Here is a 16648-nt window from a genome sequence, read left to right on the forward strand (position 1 = left end):
AGATACAGGCGGGCGGTTGCAAGGTGCACGATGCGAACTCCGCGGACATGGAGCAACGGCGGACGTGAAGAATGCGAGAAGCTAGGGGCGATACCATGCCAGTCTATCCGGAAGCACGAGATCAGCTTACCACTCAGCGGTGGACCTTTGAGACATATGGACATAGTCGAGCAGAGGGGACTCACTCTATGTTCTTCTGTGCAACATTGCCCATCTGGTCACTGGTGTGCTCTCGCTTACATCGACTGGGATTACGTGTCATGCATACCGATATCCTTGGATAATCTTCATTCAACGAGAAAGTCCCATGTTCAGTTCGAACTGGTATGGACGCATAACGTCGCAGGATTAGGCGATATGATCATTTGGAGGTTTTCGAGGGTGCTGACTCGGACAACGCTGGAAAGTCCTCGAACACTCCAGGCAGACTTTCCTATTTTGGCGAGAACCAAACACCACGCGACAGAGGTGGGCTCGCGCTTCCTCTCTCCCGCACTCCGAACAGCTATTGAGGCAATCTCTCGCCGCCAATTCCTAATTGATCCATAGTTCACTCGTCACTTCTCGAATCATCATGACGTCACCTCTTGGAACAGTATTGATGTCACTAGGGCCCTACGACCGTCGACGCATATAAGATATCGGTGGGATGACTCGGAACAGCGATCCCTCCTCAGAAACAACAGTCAATCATCTCTAACAGCACGAATTCCCGTCTCTCGTAATCAACTTAAAAATGTCTCTCATCCGTGCCGTCTACGACCCCTTCAACGACTTTGATCGCTACTTCGACGACGCATTCCTCAGTCGTTTCACAGGTGGAAATGCGAACTTCAACCGCGAGGTCACCGCTCGACAGCCCTTCCGTCCCAAGTATGTACTTATTTCTTTACATGTACGATGCATCAGTCTAATGCCAGTATCAGATTGGACATCAAGGATGGCACGGACAACACCGTCGCCGCGACGTTCGAGCTCCCTGGGCTCAAGAAGGAAGACGTGAACATCCAGCTCCACAACAACCTTCTCACCGTCTCTGGGCAGACGAACGCCTCTGTTGAGCGTGAGGAGGGCGGTTACGCGGTGCGCGAGCGGTCTTTCGGCAGCTTTGAGCGTTCGCTTAGGGTCCCCGAAGGAGTGAAGGTGAGCTATACATGTGTCGTCCGACGCGCGGACAATAACTAATACCGAATGCACAGGACGAGGATATCAAGGCAAACATGCAAGATGGTTTGCTAACCATCACATTCCCAAAGGTGTCAGCCGAACAGGCCCCGAAACGAATCACCGTCGCGTGAGGTGGTCATCACGGCTGTAGCAAAATTTCCAGTGAGAAAGGGTATCCGCTTTGATAGCAGGCTTAGGTTGTACGAATAGTATTTTCATTATGTCGTAGTCATGAGAAATTCACACCACTTTCTCAATGATATTTATAACGCCCATACTATAAAGTCGTTGATCAGTGCTAAGGTATGCCGCCACGACAAGTTACATGAACACATACATTAGACCTATTGCAGAAGGGTAAGCTATAGCGCTACAGTACATCATAATAATTCTACTATGGTGGTCATAATGGTATTTTATGCTGATGGGCGGGAAACATCTTCGCTATCGCTGTGGGTTCCCGTTTGGGAACGCGGAAGTAGTTTTAGCTTTAGACTAGTCGAGCGAGACTCGACATAATCCTCATATGCTTGTTTGCGTAAATCAAGGACCATCCACGGTCCAGTTAGACCGTAGAACACGTATCGGAGCGTGGCGAACGTTGTCCAGTACAAACCCTTGACCTATAGTTTTGTGACTAAGCCTCCGGGGTTCGAGGTAGGTGGACAAACCCGAGAGACTGCTTACCTGCTGGATTTGTGGAATGTTTTCGATAGTGGTGATGAGAAGTATAAAAAATGCCCTATATGAGATTTCCATCAGGCACCGAGAAGAATGAAAGCGTGACGTGTTTGCTTACAGAAAGAAGTACAGCAGGTTATCCCTCACGAGGGTAGCAACCAAACCGCCCATGATGAATCCCTGGGAGCCTCGCTTCTTGTTCCCCGTGAAGAGGTAATAAACGGCACATGCGCAGAGTATGAGCTCATAAAAGGCGAGCAACCCGTTTGCCAGTGGGATCATCCACGGGGCCCATGATGGAAGAGCTCCTCGTGCGAAGCAGTCCTGAACGACACGCTCGTCAACAAGGACTGAAAAAACCATAATCAGTACACTCAAGAAAACCCGACCCGCAATTAGGCACACACCCGTTGCTCCTCTGTATGCCACGAAGTACATGGCAAGATTTATAACAGCGACGATTTGACAAATGACGAATCCTACGAGTAGAAAGGCGTAGACACTGCGCTGCATGCCTAAGAGAACCCATACGCGAATAGACATCATTCCTACACAGCATCAGTAAGGTTTGGCTGACACTGCAAGTAATGGACGTGAATGCACCTTGCAGGAGAAAAGTCACAGTTACGATGGTGATCTCTTCGACAATATACAATCGATAGCCTACCACAATTAGAAAACATGCGACGTGCATGAAGCAGCTAACGAACTCACATCTGTCAAATTCGCACAGGCCCGCACCGGTCAACTCTTTGCGAGAACTCAATATACTTATACAACAACTTACCCCTATAAATAAGGCATGTCATACGTAAGCGCATTTGCAGTCAGATGTAACATGTGCACTCACTTCTGATGATGATGGTGCGCCAATATTAAGGACTTTTAAACACGAGTTGTTAGAACGCTATTGGGATAATAAAAAGACGAGCTTACGAGTGTGTGATCTAGAAACAAAAAGCGGACGTGTGAGGGCAGCGTGCAAAGTCGCGCCTTATCCCGCTTACATTGACCAAAGTATACCGAAGAGTCGCAGCTAAGCAGTGACGATAATTACCTGGGACCCACATACTGAGATCAAGTAAACATGGATCTTACCATAGCATAGAAGACGGCCTTACTTAGCCACTTCCGCGTCGACGACCGCCGTGTCTACTCGTTTCAAGGTCAGCGCGAGACAATGTCAGAATCTGGGTGACCGTACCCATACGAGGTCAACCTGTATAGCATTGTTATTATCGAAGTCTATTTTTGACAGAGAAGTTGTTAGCCACGCACCTCGGAACTGATGCTAAGCACTGGTTCAAACAAGCTCTGAGCATAGATTCAAAATGGAGAAGAATCATTATACTTACGCTGATCATAGACGACAATTGCCAAACCAGCCACTGGATGAAACTCAGATGTCTGAGACTATACAAGCAGAAAGACCACGAACGCACCCATGGCATACGTCGTGGTGAAGATATAATCTACATCGTCCGCGGCCGTCGGCTCTTGATCGGTGGATGGCAGTTGGGACATGACAGGCCAGTATACCAGTGAGGGGACAACGGGAGGTGGCACCAATGACTGACGGATCCTCGGAGGGGAAGGAAATTAAAGGATGTATTGGAGGCTCGGTCGCATCGCATTCTGAGGCGGTTTATTATATTGCGAGTTGCGCAACCATCAACGGACATGTCCGAGGAATGATGTCCTTCCCCACCGGGGTCGTGCTGCGCTCGTCCTTGCCCGATCCATCGTGTCTTCCAGTTGATTAGCTTGGCGCTATGAGGTTACCTGGTTCTAGATGTGTCTGAAAACTCTAATCGGGGAGTAGAAAGCAAGCCGGAATGGGGCAGTCAATTTCATGGGATGATAATAATAAGAAGTTAGTCAAGCGTGGAGCTCGCGGGTGGGGCCCCACTCTCGATGTTCCTGGGGAGGCATCAGTTGACACAGTGACTCATGGATCGAGCTGGAAATACTCTGAAATATTGTACACCCTAGTGCACACTACAACGCCTCTCGGAGGCGACAGGGTGCCGATAAGTGCCGACCCCAGATTAATGTGAAAAAAGCAACGTAGCTTGACGCTGATTGGCGTCGCCAGCATAGTGTAGCTGGGGCCTAGGCATACTGTTGACGACAGGGCGTGCCAGTGAGGTTGTGGCATACCACCTTTTGGATTGTGGGATTAGGAACGCTGTGAACGTTCCTCCCGTTCACAGCCATACAGAGGAATGGCACGTTAAGGCTGTTGTCGTTGAGCGCATCTCATTTTCCTCTTGCTTGATTTCCTGATATCCGTATGGAGGACGTTGTTTGTGCTGGGGTCTTGTGATCAACAGGGCGCAACTGGGGCGCAACGTGGAGGACGGCTGGAAGAGCGGAGTTCTTCCCCTTTGAGGATACGACGGCAAACACGACATAACAAAAGCACCTTTCCGTCCCGATTTCCTGATGGATCGATATTTGAACAAGTCAACCTGTGTTGTGGATTCGTCGGTAAATAACAAGCACTGTATGGTAGCTTCTTGCTTAGTTCTCTTTGTCCTCTCTGTCGCACATACATGTCTCAGAACTTCGCACTAGTACATAGTGCAAGCTCCCTGGACCACCTTCAACCCTTCAAATGTACCGTCTCTAAAACGTTAGCCATTTAACCATTAAACGTGTGTAGCGTAAATATTCAAGTCACTCAAATTGAAAGAATATAGCGAGTGAATGTTGTCCTTGTATGACGAACAAAAAACTTTCCAACTCTGAGCAAATGCCGTATCTGCCATCACACGATCCTAGCACGCTGAACGCCAGCGTGAAGCTTCGTGCATTACGGCACCTGATACTGAGACCCATCTTTGTCTGAGTAACCATCGATTAAGACGGATCAAGTGCGAACCTTGTTGTTCGGACGCGCTGTGTAAGCTGGCGAGCATATCGGAAGTATCAAGTTGAGGAGTACACGAGAGTGTGGCTACGATCGTCATCGCAAGTTTGAAAACATTCGAATTCGTACGGGTTATGAGTAACCTTGTGATGAGCAATGCCATACATTCCTATCAACACACTCCGAGAGAGAAACACGTGTATACAAATGTCATGAGAACTACGCAAACCAACAACTATTTGATGAAAATAGCACTGAAGCTTGGGATTAACTGTAAAATGATTAGTTCACGTCTGCCCGTTGAAGTCGCCCATGTACTCGGAAGGGTCATTTAGAGGACGGAAATGCGCTTAGGCGCTTGCTCCGCAGCAGCCTTTGGGAACGTGATGGTAAGGACACCGTCCTGCATGCTCGCCTTAATATCTCCTTCCTGTGTGCGTAATATCAGAACCTATTAACTATTAACGAAAGATCGAAGACGTACCTTGACTCCCTGACCCAGCCCGAGAGAGCGCTCAAATTTGCCGAACGAGCGCTCACGCACAGAGAACCTGTCCTTCTCGCGCTCAGCAGAGGCGTTTGTCTCACCGGAGACGGTGAGGCGGCTGTTGTGCAGCTGAATATTTACATCTTCCTTCTTGAGCCCGGGTAGCTCGAAGGTGGCGGTGATGGTGTTGTTTTCGCCTTCGCGAATGTCCATCCTGGTGTAGCCATTAGATCAAGTGACGAGGTCAGAGCAAGGAGCGTGCTTACTTGGGCCGGAAAGGCTGACGAGCCGCAACTTCGCGGTTTGCATTCGCATTACCTCCCGAGAAACGAGTGAGAAACGCGTCGTCAAAGAAGCGCTCGAACTCGGAGAAGGGGTCGTAGACGCCGCGAGTGAGAGACATGTTGTGTTTCGAGATGAGAAGCGAGGGCAGTTTTTCGAAGATCTGAGTCGCAGAGGGCTGTACCGGAGATCACTGAGTGTTTCTGGGGCGACCTTGCTTGATAACTTGCCCTTATATCCACGGCCAACGACGACGAATGCGTTCGACGATGATGAGGATATCGTCGTGGAATACGTTCCAGCATATTCTACCAGCGGGAGGAGTGATATCATGATGCTCAAAGGGGCGGGCCATGCGAAGCGAAGTCTAGAATTGTCTGGAAAGACAACAAAAAGAGAAAGAGATGTCGTGAGTCGAAAAGGTTATTTTATTTACGTTTGTTTCTCATATTAGTTTCCTTTCTCGTTTTATCCCCCTATGTCCTGTCGTCGGATCAAACCGGAGGCGCTTACGTGGGGCAGAGCGGCCCGACATATGTTTTTTGCTCCTGGAATTCCGCGAATGCTTGCACTTCTAGCCAAAGCTATGTTTTCCCTTCTGTTACTTCCTCCTCTTTCGTGAAGTGACGAGTAGCCTGGATAAACCAAAACTGTAGCGCGACATATTGACGATAGTCACGATTAATCGAGCCTTTTTTTTCTAGCGAGCGGGATCTACCGCAAACTTAGCGCGGGTTACACATGGACCCACAACCAAGACAATCGCGGGAATCGTGCTCTCTGCGCCTGCTCTCGCCTCGTGGATAATAGCTCTGATGAGCCATCTTTCTGCCTTGTCCCTTAGCATAGCTAACCACTGCTCGAGGAATCACACAGTGTTCCCACACCAACCCGCCGCCACTTTGCAAGCAGACGATGGAAACGAGCATTGGCTTCCAGCCCTTCGAGGGCCATTCCGGCAGTGTCACCGCTCTTGCCTACTCTCCGGACGGCTCATTACTTGCTACCGGCTCTCTCGATGGGACGATACGGGTATGGGATGCAGGAACAGGTCATCAAGTAGGCGAGGCGCTCCGAAAGCATACAAGTGGGATCAGCGCCGTTGCCTACTCCCCCGATGGACAGCACTTGATCAGCAGCTCGTACGACGGCACCCTCCGGATGTGGGACACGGCGACGCATCAGACGGTCCCGCGGCTGTTTACGAGGGAAACGCACGGGGGGATTCTATCTGTGCAGTACTCTCCGGACGGCGCACTCACCGCAAGCGGTGATAGCGATGGCATTTTGTGTCTCTGGGAGGCCCTTACGGGCAAGTGCATAGCGTTTTTGAACCACCCCGGCCGCATCAACTCCGTCGCATTCTCCCCTAGTGGTAAACGTGTCACTACTGGTTGTCATGATTGGCTCGTTCGAGTCTATGATGTACAGCAGGGGGAGCTCGTGTTTGAGCTCATCGGACATAGGGCCTTCGTTCGAAGCATCCGATATTCACATGATGGGTCTCTTCTCGCCAGCGCTTCAAATGACCACACCATTCGACTTTGGGACGCCCAAACAGGCGATCTGTTGAGGGTTCTCCGTGGACACAGACACTACGTCACCGGTATCTCGTTCTCGTACGACAATAAGCAGCTAGTTAGCTCTTCGGACGACGAGTCCATACGGGTATGGGACGCTCTGTCAGGCGAATGCATCGTAGGGCCGCTGTACGGGCATGGTGGTCCAGTCACAACAGTGATCTGCTCTCCAGACCGAAGGCATTTTGCATCCTGCGGCTCCGGTGATGTGCGTGTCTGGAGGACGCAAGATGGAGACCTCGTGATACCACGAGTAAGCACCCTAATTGAAGCAATACAAACCTGTGACTGACATATATCTTAGCATGCAGCAGCGGAGGATACTACCAAAATCGCCGAGAAATACGAGTAAGACTTATGGCTTTTCTCCGTGACTTGAAGCTGAACCAAGCAGACTAAAGGCATATGGCTCTGTTAGAGCGGTAGCGTGGTTCTCAGACTGCCGACGCATCGCGAGCGCAGGCGACGACTGCGTCGTTAGGATCTGGGATGCGGAGACAGGAACCGAGTCCGCAAACCCTCTCGTGCAGCATGAAGATGAAGTCAGCGGTCTAGACATCTCAAGAAACGACACGCTTCTCGCCAGCGCCGGGAGCGATGGGATCATCTGCATATGGGACCTCCAACGGGAAGAGCTGGCTTTGCAGCCTCTCCGTGGGCATTCTGGATCCGTCTTGGCTATAATCTTCACTCCAGACGGCATGAGGATAGCCAGTGCGGGATATGACAAAACGGTGCGCATATGGCATGTGGACAGCGGTGAACCCCTGCACGTTTTTCAACTCGAAGAACATAACCGGCACACATGCTCGCTTAGCATCTCCGTTGATGGATCCCGCCTAGCAAGTGGCCCGGAATCTAACGACAGGACAGTCTCCATCTGGGACCTCCTAACTAACAGACCTCTAAGCAGTCCTATCTCTCTTGTCTACCAGCGCACGTTGACATCTGTTTGCTTGTCCCCCGATGGCTCACAGCTGCTGAGTGGATCGAGCGACAATGCGGCTTACTTATGGAACATCTCGCGCAGAGAGCAAGTTCACGTTCTCAGGCATGAAAGTACCGTTCACCGTGTTGGATTCGCAGCGGGCGGGCAGAAGATCCTGACTGTATCAGCTGACAGGAGGGTCCGCGTTTGGGATGCCAGAGCAGGGACGCTTCTTCAGTCTCTTCAGCACGATAGCTTTATTGTTACAGCAGCATTCTCTTCGGACGGAAGCCGGATTGTGAGTGGATCCGAAGACGGCGAACTATACCTTTGGGATGCGGATTCTGGGCGGCTATTACTGCCAAAGGTTGTGGATTAGAGTTCGTTATCAGTATCTTGCTAAAGGTTTCATCGACCCAGAGACTTGTCAATCGCATACGTAGCGGAGAAACTGGCTCTTCCGAGCTCATGGTTATATGTTCCACGTCCCCGCCTACCTCCATTGCTGATGTAGCGCAAATATAGTCAATAGCCGAGAAGACTGGAAGAGGATATCTGTCCAATCTAAACCGCGCTTTCCGTCGCTTCGCTGGAAACGACGCCGGTGTCAACCCTCCACAGGAAAGCCACAACCTCTCCGTAATCGAAGTAACTGCCCATATTTCTGCATATGCAATCATTCTAACTGCTGGATTCTTCAGAACATAGATGGCGTCAGGGTAAGCATCATAATTACCGAAGTCGCATCGTCCATTGATGGATTAAGATTAGGAAAATAGCGACCGTATACCCGAAGCACATGCCCTCGATGCCCAACCATCAGAGTCACAGGTAGCTTGTCTTTGGGTGCCTCACTTTCCCTGACCTGACGTGTGCTACTAGGTTTCCCAGACAACGCCCTCCCAAGGAAGCTCGAAAAACGAGCAGGACACGAGCACAAATAGACGTCCTGCACAAACACCCAACGTCTCGACTTTACCGGTAATACCCTACTTTTCATCAGGTTATATCCATGACTCATGCAAGGGTACTAGACATCAGGGTCCTGCGATAGCCTCGAAAGTTTTATGAACGTGAGGGTCTGTTGCTTTGAAAAGAATTCCATCAATATTGAACGTCCTTTGACAGCGGCCAGCGGTTGTTACGAGAAGGAGCGATAATCGAAATGAAGCCAATTTCTTCGACGATGCCGACGATGTAAGCCCAATCTTTCTATCGACGCATCCACCAGAATTTATTGTCGACAACAGAGTATGCAGCATCTACATGCTCCAGAAGAAACTTCGCAGCATGTCTCGCAGAATCCTGGACGAGGTAGTTTGACTGACGTTGTTGTATATCCTTTTGTCTGGTTGCGGGGACGTATTCAGAGACCTCGAGATGGCGTGGACGCAAACGTGGGTGCTTCTTTAGACCTTTCACTCAAACATCTTGCGCTAAATCCCACATCAGCGACTTGACTTAGAAGGCGCAACACCCCGTAATCAATGGGCTAATCTAACAAGAATTATGAGACAAGCTACGGTGAGCACGAAGCATGCACCGATTCGTACGTCGCATACTCATCATGTTGTACTCTATAAGAGCTACCGTACCTCAAGGGTTCAACGGGAGGATTCCGAAGGAGAACATGGTAATGAAGGAGAGGGGCCAACGAATCATATACGAACCTTCTCCCGCTATACCTGGCGTCGCACAGCAATCGTTTTTCCTGCATATGGTAGCCAGGTACTATTTCACTCAACACGTCAATGTATATCTAACACGAGTACGATAGCGCGTTATGGCAAGCGGGGATACTCCCGGAAGGCTACCCGGTGGAGACACAGTCGCCATCGACAGAGACGTGTCCCCTACCACCTCGGACTCGGCCAGCTCGGAAGAGCGTTATCCACTAATCGCGGAGGTGCTTTGTTTTTGCAATTGCTCTTTGCTTTTCTCTCGGAGGAAAAAGCAGCCTGGCTCGCCTCGCGGAGAAATGGAGTTATCTTCCATCGCTTCATAGAAGCTGACTTTGCTTTTTCGATGCTATAAGTATTCGGAGTCGGCCTTTAATTGTATACAGGCAGCAGGTTTTGAGTAGGCTAATCAAACGCTACCGTACACGGGCAGAGGGTGAATCTAATTCTAAGTTGAAAATGCCATACCTAACGCTGCGCCAATTCGTTTTGGACTGGAGCTATAAATGCGCGCCTGACTCGGAGCCAGGATGAAACTCGTGCATTTGTGAGCCAAATTCAATTGCCTCAGAGCCAAAACACCTGTCACAGCTTGTCGTCCATTTTTGGGGAGTCACATTGAGCCCGAGAGCTCGCTGATCTTCCCGGTTGCCTCCCGATTCGTTCCGAAAGCTTTCAAACGTCACATTGGGGGTACAGAAAACATTGTTATTTGTGCTTGCAAGCAGTAGAATACTGTTACTTAAGAAACTAACAGACTCCTGGCTCCCAGAGTAGCGCAGCGAGATCCAGATGACCCGGGCTCACCAGAGAACGAATGCATGTGCGAGAGAACTCACAAGCAGTGCAAAGTGAGACTGGAACTCTGGCCGCACTCTGCCTTCAGAGACCGTCTTCAAGAGATACGCGGTTTTTCTTGTTCACTAACTCAATGGTCTACAAACAACTTAGATCATTGAAACCTGATAAAAGCGAAGCACTCACCAGACCACGAGTGCGCGTGCGGCTCTGTGACGCAGCATCTCGCAGCATGGCCGCATCCAGTCTTAAGGAGGGTTTCGCGTGCCGGATTTCCAAAGACATCCTCGAATTCGAGGTGTGCCTTGTTGGCGCGAAGATACTCCTATACAAGGTCGATAAGAGCACTTCTGGCATGTGGTGCAAAGAACGTACAAATAAGGCTTTGTGGAACCTCATGTAATCCACTCGACTGGGAGTCAATTTGAGCTCGTGCGAGCAGAGACAGATGTTTGCCTTCAACAAGTCAGAAACTGTAATTAGATGAGGCCAAGCAAAACCGTACCTTCTGGCCGTTGTTGAGGTCATAAGTGGCTACAAGTCGTACATTCGCATCCTCGCAGAGCTGGGCAAGCCTCTCAACGTTAGCCTTTTATCTGCCTGTATGGATGCCCGAGCCGTGAAGCCAGACTGGAAAGGGGAAGGGACGAAGACTGAGGGATGAGGGGAGACATATTACACAGGTGAGCCTTGATGGCATGCGTGTGATTTTCACCATAGATGCTCACCTTTCGAGTCCGTGTGCTCGTCCAGCCTGTTATTGGCAGACATAGGATGGCAGCGAGGGGCGCTGAACGCACCGCAAACGAAGGGCTGGGAGACAATGTGAGAGACAAGGGAGGTGAGAGACAAGGAGGGTGAGAGACGGAGGCGAAAAAGACGTGACAACAATAAACAAACCTTTGCTAGCTTTTTGAGCTTGTTCATCGCTGCTTTGCTTCTGCGTTGAAGGTGATTTCAGCTCTGAGTTGAATGGACGCGTCAATGAGCGTGACGTTCAACGCGAATCCAATTCGGAGCCAATTGGGCCCGTTTACTTTGGCGTCCATTCATTTCTTACGATTCACAGTCCGACATCAATCTTATTCTGAGCCCGAACACCCATTTACTTCAAAATTAGATTGTAGCTCTGGCCGTGTAGTGATTGGAGTATAGCAAAGAGACATAGCCTCTGCATAGCCTCGCAAGATATGGGCATCGTTTTGGCCCTAAATTTACTCATATATATGAGCAGTGCTCACAAATCATAGACACTTCAAAGAGGTTATGTGGTTTTATGCGATGATCAAGTTCAAGGTGCCACTTCCATATCGATAGACGACGTAATTCTGCCGCACCTTGAAGCGACAGCTCTACGAGCGGACAGTGTGTGAAGTCAAAAGCAGGTAAGTTGCTTGGAGATGGTGTGTACTACGGGGAGACCTTTGAAAAGAAGGAGAAATGCGAACGTGGGAATTCGCTTATACCCAGCGGAGAGCGGAAAACCGCTGTTCGGCGCTTGTTCGGCGCTTGTTGCCGTCTGCTGCCCACCTCACTTCAAAGCTTCACCGATGCATTCACGATGCGCCATTTCAACACCATCTCTCAGATCTGCCCTCAGCTCATGCCTTCGGTGACACGTTATCTGGAAGTTTACCGCGGAAACCAGCCTCTAAGCTCGTTGGAAACCACAGCTCCCACGCATCTGGGAAAACACATTGCAAAGAACACTCGCCAGCCTTCGTCTCTCGTCCAGGCGTTGGTTTCCTCGACCTTCAAGTTACCGTTCTGCCCACTTGATCATGCATGCGTACCTGGGATATATTGTTGCTACTACTGTGATGACCGGTGCTTCGGATGCAATCGCTTTCTCGTGAGCTACACCCCTCCGAGTCGCTTGCAGACTATGATCCCCTGCACCTACGACACGCCCTCCACTATGAGAATAGAAAGAGGTGGTCTTCACCTCAAAAGTAGGTGATTCGCACCATTCACCTGCTTGTCAGGTGAAGGTAGGTGAAGGTGATTTTCAGGTGATTAAAAGTGGCGAAGGGTGGAGCATGCAGCCAAACAAGAGCAAACATCTACTGTGCGCGTAACGGGCTGCACTCTGTCTCTTCCTGAAGGCCTGAAGACCAGCTCCCGACCACTCTCGCAAAGCCGTACGCCCTTAGCCGTGTCCAGGTGAGGTGCCCATTTCTCATTGCTCTCATAACTCCCATGTCATTGCTTACTGCGGGCAGCTCACTGACATTGTCTTCTTCCGGCTCCATAGCAGGTTCGCTGATGCTTAATCATCCAATGAACTACTCGGAGCCCGACATCGATCTCGAGTAGCACTTCAAGCACCTCTCATTCATGATAATACCAGTACTCCACCCCACATATTCCCAGTACTAGCCGGCGTACTCATTGCACCCGCCAATGCGAACAGTGAGATTGGATGCCGCTCTTGGGGTTGAGCAGAAATTATGCAAGGAGTATGAGGATGGCAATGGGCGCATAACCTGGTTTAGTATTGGTCTTCTTCCTTGGTACGTCTGTTAATAATGCTACTAGTCGCTGCTGACTGATTTTGTCGCCGCATCTAGATTTCTCAGCTTTCTCGACCTCTTATCCTCCGTCCTCGTGCCCCGCAGCTTCCTCTTGAAGGCTATCTGCGGCACTCTCAGAGCTATATGTACAGTACCCCGGGTCCCCTCCCTCGTCTCTACCACCAGCAATACGTTCTTGTCCACCGTCAATCTCAGCTACTCGTTCATGGCTACCCTGCTTGCCTGCCTTGTGCGCACGTTCACCTTTTACCGGTCTGTCCCGCGCTTATTTCACGGTCTATGTCACAACTTTAAGCATCTCCAAGAGCTGATGGGCTGCCGTCCCTTCTAGGCGCGTAGCACCGATTATAGTGCACTTTCCTGGCCAGGAAGTTACAGATTAACAGTCTCAGAACCAAGTCCCGCTTCCTCCACACCGAGGTAGGGGTCACCCGCCGCATGCAGATAGCACGTATTGCCTCTCATCTCATTTCCTCACTCGCCAACGCTCTTTAGCATCACCAGCTTCAACGTCTGTTTCAGTTTGCGGTCCCGGTCACATACTCTTTTGCGCTTCCCTGCTCACGAGCTACGATACGATGTGGTAAGTTCGCCTGACTTACTAGTCCTCATTTCAGCGATGCCAGCCCTGCTATAGCTCGCACCGCTCACACCAGTGCTGTAGATGGCCGGGGCAATTTACAGTTCTTATAGCACCTTGTTAGATATAATGTATTCGTTCCACCCACTGCTAAATAAGATCCAAAGAGCTATTACTGGTCATTGTACGGTTCAATGAGTGAAGGCGTGCAAGCAAGAGAAAGATACTCCATAGGAAAGGTGATACTAACCCGATACCAAGGTGATATCACCTGATTTGCCCCTGCCAGCGACTCAGGTGAAACTGGCAGTTTTTAGGTGATCTTCACCTGAAGCATTCACCTGATACATCACCTGGTTTTCAGGTACGTTCACCTTGGTCTGAGGTGATCTTCACCTAACATTCACCTCATTCTGAGGTGGAGGTACCAGGTGATTTTCACCTCACGGTCGACCCCTAGTGCTCTAGCACTTGGAGAAAGTTCCGTGGATGCGAAACGCGTCGTAACTTTGACCTTTGCGCGCTATAAAAGCTGCGGAAACCTATTCCTGGTGTGCTTGGCAGCGCCGGCGATCTGCAGGCCCGCCTAGCCATAATTAGCCTGAAACGCGTTGTGGAGCCCGGGACCTCCATTTTTTTGCCACCGTCCTATCATGGGCGCGTACACCGAGCATGTGCGCCTAATTTTACTCTATGGAGCAAAGATAGGCAGGGTGAACATAATTCCAACAGGTAACGGGGCTTCTTGGGGGGGTCCTAGCGCCGATGGGCTAAAATGTCGGTCACGACGGGTATAAAGATCTGGGTACTCGTGTCATTCAGCCCGCGCTCTCTCGTCTCCTCGGAATATGTCGGAAACAAGCCTATCCACGCAATTATCTGTGCTGAAGTCGCAGCTCTCGACTGTGTATGTTATGAGTAAGCTATTATAACTTCATTTTTGTGCTTATTGCGAGCCTGAGCTGCCTTCAAGCTGCTATGACTGTATTGATGACTTATCAGTATTGTAAGTTGAGATCGCCCTCCTCTCCCCATTAGTCTTACCCTCACTTCGCAGTGCTGGATTTCGGGCTTGAGGTAATGGTTTAGTGCCGGTGCGATGATGTAAAATATCTGATTACACCTAGGTTGAATTTATATGGGTAAGTGGAAGATGTCACCTCGCTGAGAAGCTACTGAGACAATGTCAGGGTAAGAAGTTTTCGAGATTGACACTCGTGTATTGCCTGGTGCGCTCGGGAAAACTGGCAATCCTTTTAGACGATGTTGCTTGCTAAGATCACATGTCTACAGCTCCGATATCTCGGTATAACTTGGGCCATGTAAGTACTTACATCGACAAAATCGACTTGACGAAAACTGATATCCATAAAGCTCAATCTTATGTAAGTAATATCCATCCATCTATGCGAGGCTTATCGCCCTATCTAAAATCGATTAGTATATACCCTAGAAGTACCTATGCCTGCGAAAGTGAGTGGTTGAACCCTGAGATTATTCACAGTTCGCTCAGAGACATCTTTAGGCGTACGCCCCTTTAACATGATATTTAACTTCCGATTGTCGGGTTCTCATGCTCGACTTGTAGCTGTAAGTTTACTGTACATTTGTATTGCCCCGCCCGTCACACTCTTGGTAGGCTTCTGGCTTTGTCTCACACTAGAAGCCTCGGAAACTACTGTTCTCTTTCTGCTTCAAGGCAAGCCGTCTCATTTATAGTCATGCATCTATTACTGAGAGCACACGAGGAATGATGGCTCTTCGAGTGTATCTGCTTCTCGTTGGAGTTACACGCATGCACATCTGGGCCTCAATTTCTCTCCTCACAGGCTTTGTTGTTGCCCAGGGCACCAGTATCATTGCAACCGTGCTTTACGTCGCTGCTACTGCTGGATACATCTGTGAGTAACGCGCATATGATGATTCTCAAAGCGAATACTCTGACTATTACAACAGCGGATGTTGATGTCCTAGGTTACGAGTACTGCAATGACTTGTTCGCTTTGAATCCCCACATGGGACAGCTAACACTAAACATCCTACTGCCAATGTCGTATGCCACAATGCTCGCGTACGAAATCATGCTGGGATTGGCTGTACTATATTATGGCTTGAAGCGCTTGCGGACGGGATCATATCAGTGGCGCCAGCCTAGGCGTACCCTCGGTATAATGGCGACAATCATGCTAAGGGATAATTTCTTGTACTTTATCGCGTTAGTCATTTTTCTCCTGTGCCACTGAGCGATGTCCTGCTCACTACACTATAGAAACGCCTTTCTTTCGGCCATAATGATAATATCGCAAGCACCAACACTACAAAAAGTAAATGTTTCCACCGTTTCCACGTGACGTTCACTTGCTTAACAACCATTTTATTGTCAGTCTCTCGTATGCAACAACATCAGCGTCGCGATCCAATACCTCCTTTTTACTATGATCGGACCCCGCGCTATACTCAATTTGCGCAAGCAGCATGCCGCAGGTATCGGAGAAAGATACGATATCGAGATGACCTCGTTGCGTTTTGTCAGTGTTACACTTGTACCTGAGGAAGGGGAGTATCAGGCGATGTGATTTCGAGGTCGTTGAATGTGTTGAGCAACTTCAGAAACCGCTGCAGTATTGACGGTACACATGGGGTCATTAGACATAAATTCTGCTTTTACAATTGGTCGTTGCATGTGTCCCTTGAGTGTTTCCCGTATATTTCCCGTATAGTTAACCTTCTTACCGTTATTCGTATGGTTCTGTTTGGCCCTTGCGTTGAACTTGAGGGCAGCTTGATCCTCCCGCTTTAAACTTCTACGCTGAGACCTTCACAGATGAATTGATACGTAATCCAACAACAGGCCACTTAAAAGCTATAATGTAGTTTGTAGTCAACGTTAAGCGCTGAATTCGTGCAGAATGTTGTTCCAGCCGCTACACCTCGCCCCACCATTACACCTCGCGCGCCCGTGCCCATCCCGTCAAACTCATCGTTGCGAATTGCAATTTACGATTCATTTATTACCTATTCCCTATGTTAGACCGTGATATGCATATCTGCACACCAATT

General features: G+C 49.6%; 6 protein-coding genes across 6 annotated transcripts; 3 read left to right on the plus strand and 3 right to left on the minus strand.

Annotated features, from left to right (window-relative positions):
- Positions 1 to 676: 676 nt before the first annotated feature.
- Positions 677 to 1416, plus strand: CONPUDRAFT_139755 (small heat shock protein). The gene is made up of 3 exons (XM_007775446.1): positions 677 to 873; positions 927 to 1143; positions 1200 to 1416. The coding sequence occupies exons 1-3, from the start codon at positions 737 to 739 to the stop codon at positions 1296 to 1298; spliced, it is 453 nt and encodes a 150-aa protein (XP_007773636.1). The 5' UTR covers positions 677 to 736; the 3' UTR covers positions 1299 to 1416.
- Positions 1417 to 1962: 546 nt separating this feature from the next.
- Positions 1963 to 3372, minus strand: CONPUDRAFT_76753 (uncharacterized protein; the record flags this gene model as incomplete). The annotated part of the gene is made up of 13 exons (XM_007775447.1): positions 1963 to 2198; positions 2256 to 2396; positions 2452 to 2511; positions 2563 to 2609; positions 2636 to 2637; positions 2699 to 2730; positions 2785 to 2795; positions 2856 to 2884; positions 2947 to 3000; positions 3053 to 3067; positions 3127 to 3146; positions 3204 to 3236; positions 3291 to 3372. 13 exons carry the CDS (start codon positions 3370 to 3372, stop codon positions 1963 to 1965), a joined length of 762 nt encoding a protein of 253 aa, XP_007773637.1.
- Positions 3373 to 4851: 1479 nt separating this feature from the next.
- Positions 4852 to 5776, minus strand: CONPUDRAFT_84979 (HSP20-like chaperone). The gene is made up of 3 exons (XM_007775448.1): positions 5474 to 5776; positions 5205 to 5421; positions 4852 to 5150 (listed from the first exon to the last, which is right to left on the minus strand). The coding sequence occupies exons 1-3, from the start codon at positions 5608 to 5610 to the stop codon at positions 5052 to 5054; spliced, it is 453 nt and encodes a 150-aa protein (XP_007773638.1). The 5' UTR covers positions 5611 to 5776; the 3' UTR covers positions 4852 to 5051.
- A 628-nt stretch (positions 5777 to 6404) lies between these two features.
- On the plus strand, positions 6405 to 8376 carry CONPUDRAFT_158432 (HET-R; the record flags this gene model as incomplete). The annotated part of the gene is made up of 3 exons (XM_007775449.1): positions 6405 to 7322; positions 7374 to 7417; positions 7464 to 8376. The coding sequence occupies 3 exons, from the start codon at positions 6405 to 6407 to the stop codon at positions 8374 to 8376; spliced, it is 1875 nt and encodes a 624-aa protein (XP_007773639.1).
- A 2182-nt stretch (positions 8377 to 10558) lies between these two features.
- On the minus strand, positions 10559 to 11245 carry CONPUDRAFT_158433 (uncharacterized protein; the record flags this gene model as incomplete). Its single annotated transcript, XM_007775450.1, has 5 exons — positions 10559 to 10599; positions 10661 to 10799; positions 10850 to 10930; positions 10980 to 11008; positions 11203 to 11245. 5 exons carry the CDS (start codon positions 11243 to 11245, stop codon positions 10559 to 10561), a joined length of 333 nt encoding a protein of 110 aa, XP_007773640.1.
- Positions 11246 to 14363: 3118 nt separating this feature from the next.
- CONPUDRAFT_76756 (uncharacterized protein) lies at positions 14364 to 16164 on the plus strand (the record flags this gene model as incomplete). Its single annotated transcript, XM_007775451.1, has 12 exons — positions 14364 to 14495; positions 14591 to 14594; positions 14646 to 14665; positions 14716 to 14730; positions 14882 to 14910; positions 14963 to 14973; positions 15030 to 15061; positions 15177 to 15178; positions 15308 to 15489; positions 15545 to 15803; positions 15858 to 15912; positions 15973 to 16164. The coding sequence occupies 12 exons, from the start codon at positions 14364 to 14366 to the stop codon at positions 16162 to 16164; spliced, it is 933 nt and encodes a 310-aa protein (XP_007773641.1).
- Between the last annotated feature and the right edge of the window lie 484 nt (positions 16165 to 16648).

Source organism: Coniophora puteana, assembly GCF_000271625.1.
Source record: "Coniophora puteana RWD-64-598 SS2 unplaced genomic scaffold CONPUscaffold_14, whole genome shotgun sequence".
Classification (NCBI taxonomy): domain Eukaryota; kingdom Fungi; phylum Basidiomycota; class Agaricomycetes; order Boletales; family Coniophoraceae; genus Coniophora; species Coniophora puteana.

Excerpts from the sequence above, each read along its gene's own strand:
- CONPUDRAFT_139755 (XM_007775446.1), top strand. The coding sequence starts at position 737 with ATGTCTCTCATCCGTGCCGTCTACGACCCCTTCAACGACTTTGATCGC. Across the intron at positions 874-926 it reads CGACAGCCCTTCCGTCCCAA|ATTGGACATCAAGGATGGCA; the intron begins GTATGTACTTAT and ends TGCCAGTATCAG. Across the intron at positions 1,144-1,199 it reads GGGTCCCCGAAGGAGTGAAG|GACGAGGATATCAAGGCAAA; the intron begins GTGAGCTATACA and ends CCGAATGCACAG.
- CONPUDRAFT_84979 (XM_007775448.1), bottom strand. The coding sequence starts at position 5,610 with ATGTCTCTCACTCGCGGCGTCTACGACCCCTTCTCCGAGTTCGAGCGC. Across the intron at positions 5,422-5,473 it reads CGTCAGCCTTTCCGGCCCAA|GATGGACATTCGCGAAGGCG; the intron begins GTAAGCACGCTC and ends TGGCTACACCAG. Across the intron at positions 5,151-5,204 it reads GGCTGGGTCAGGGAGTCAAG|GAAGGAGATATTAAGGCGAG; the intron begins GTACGTCTTCGA and ends TTACGCACACAG.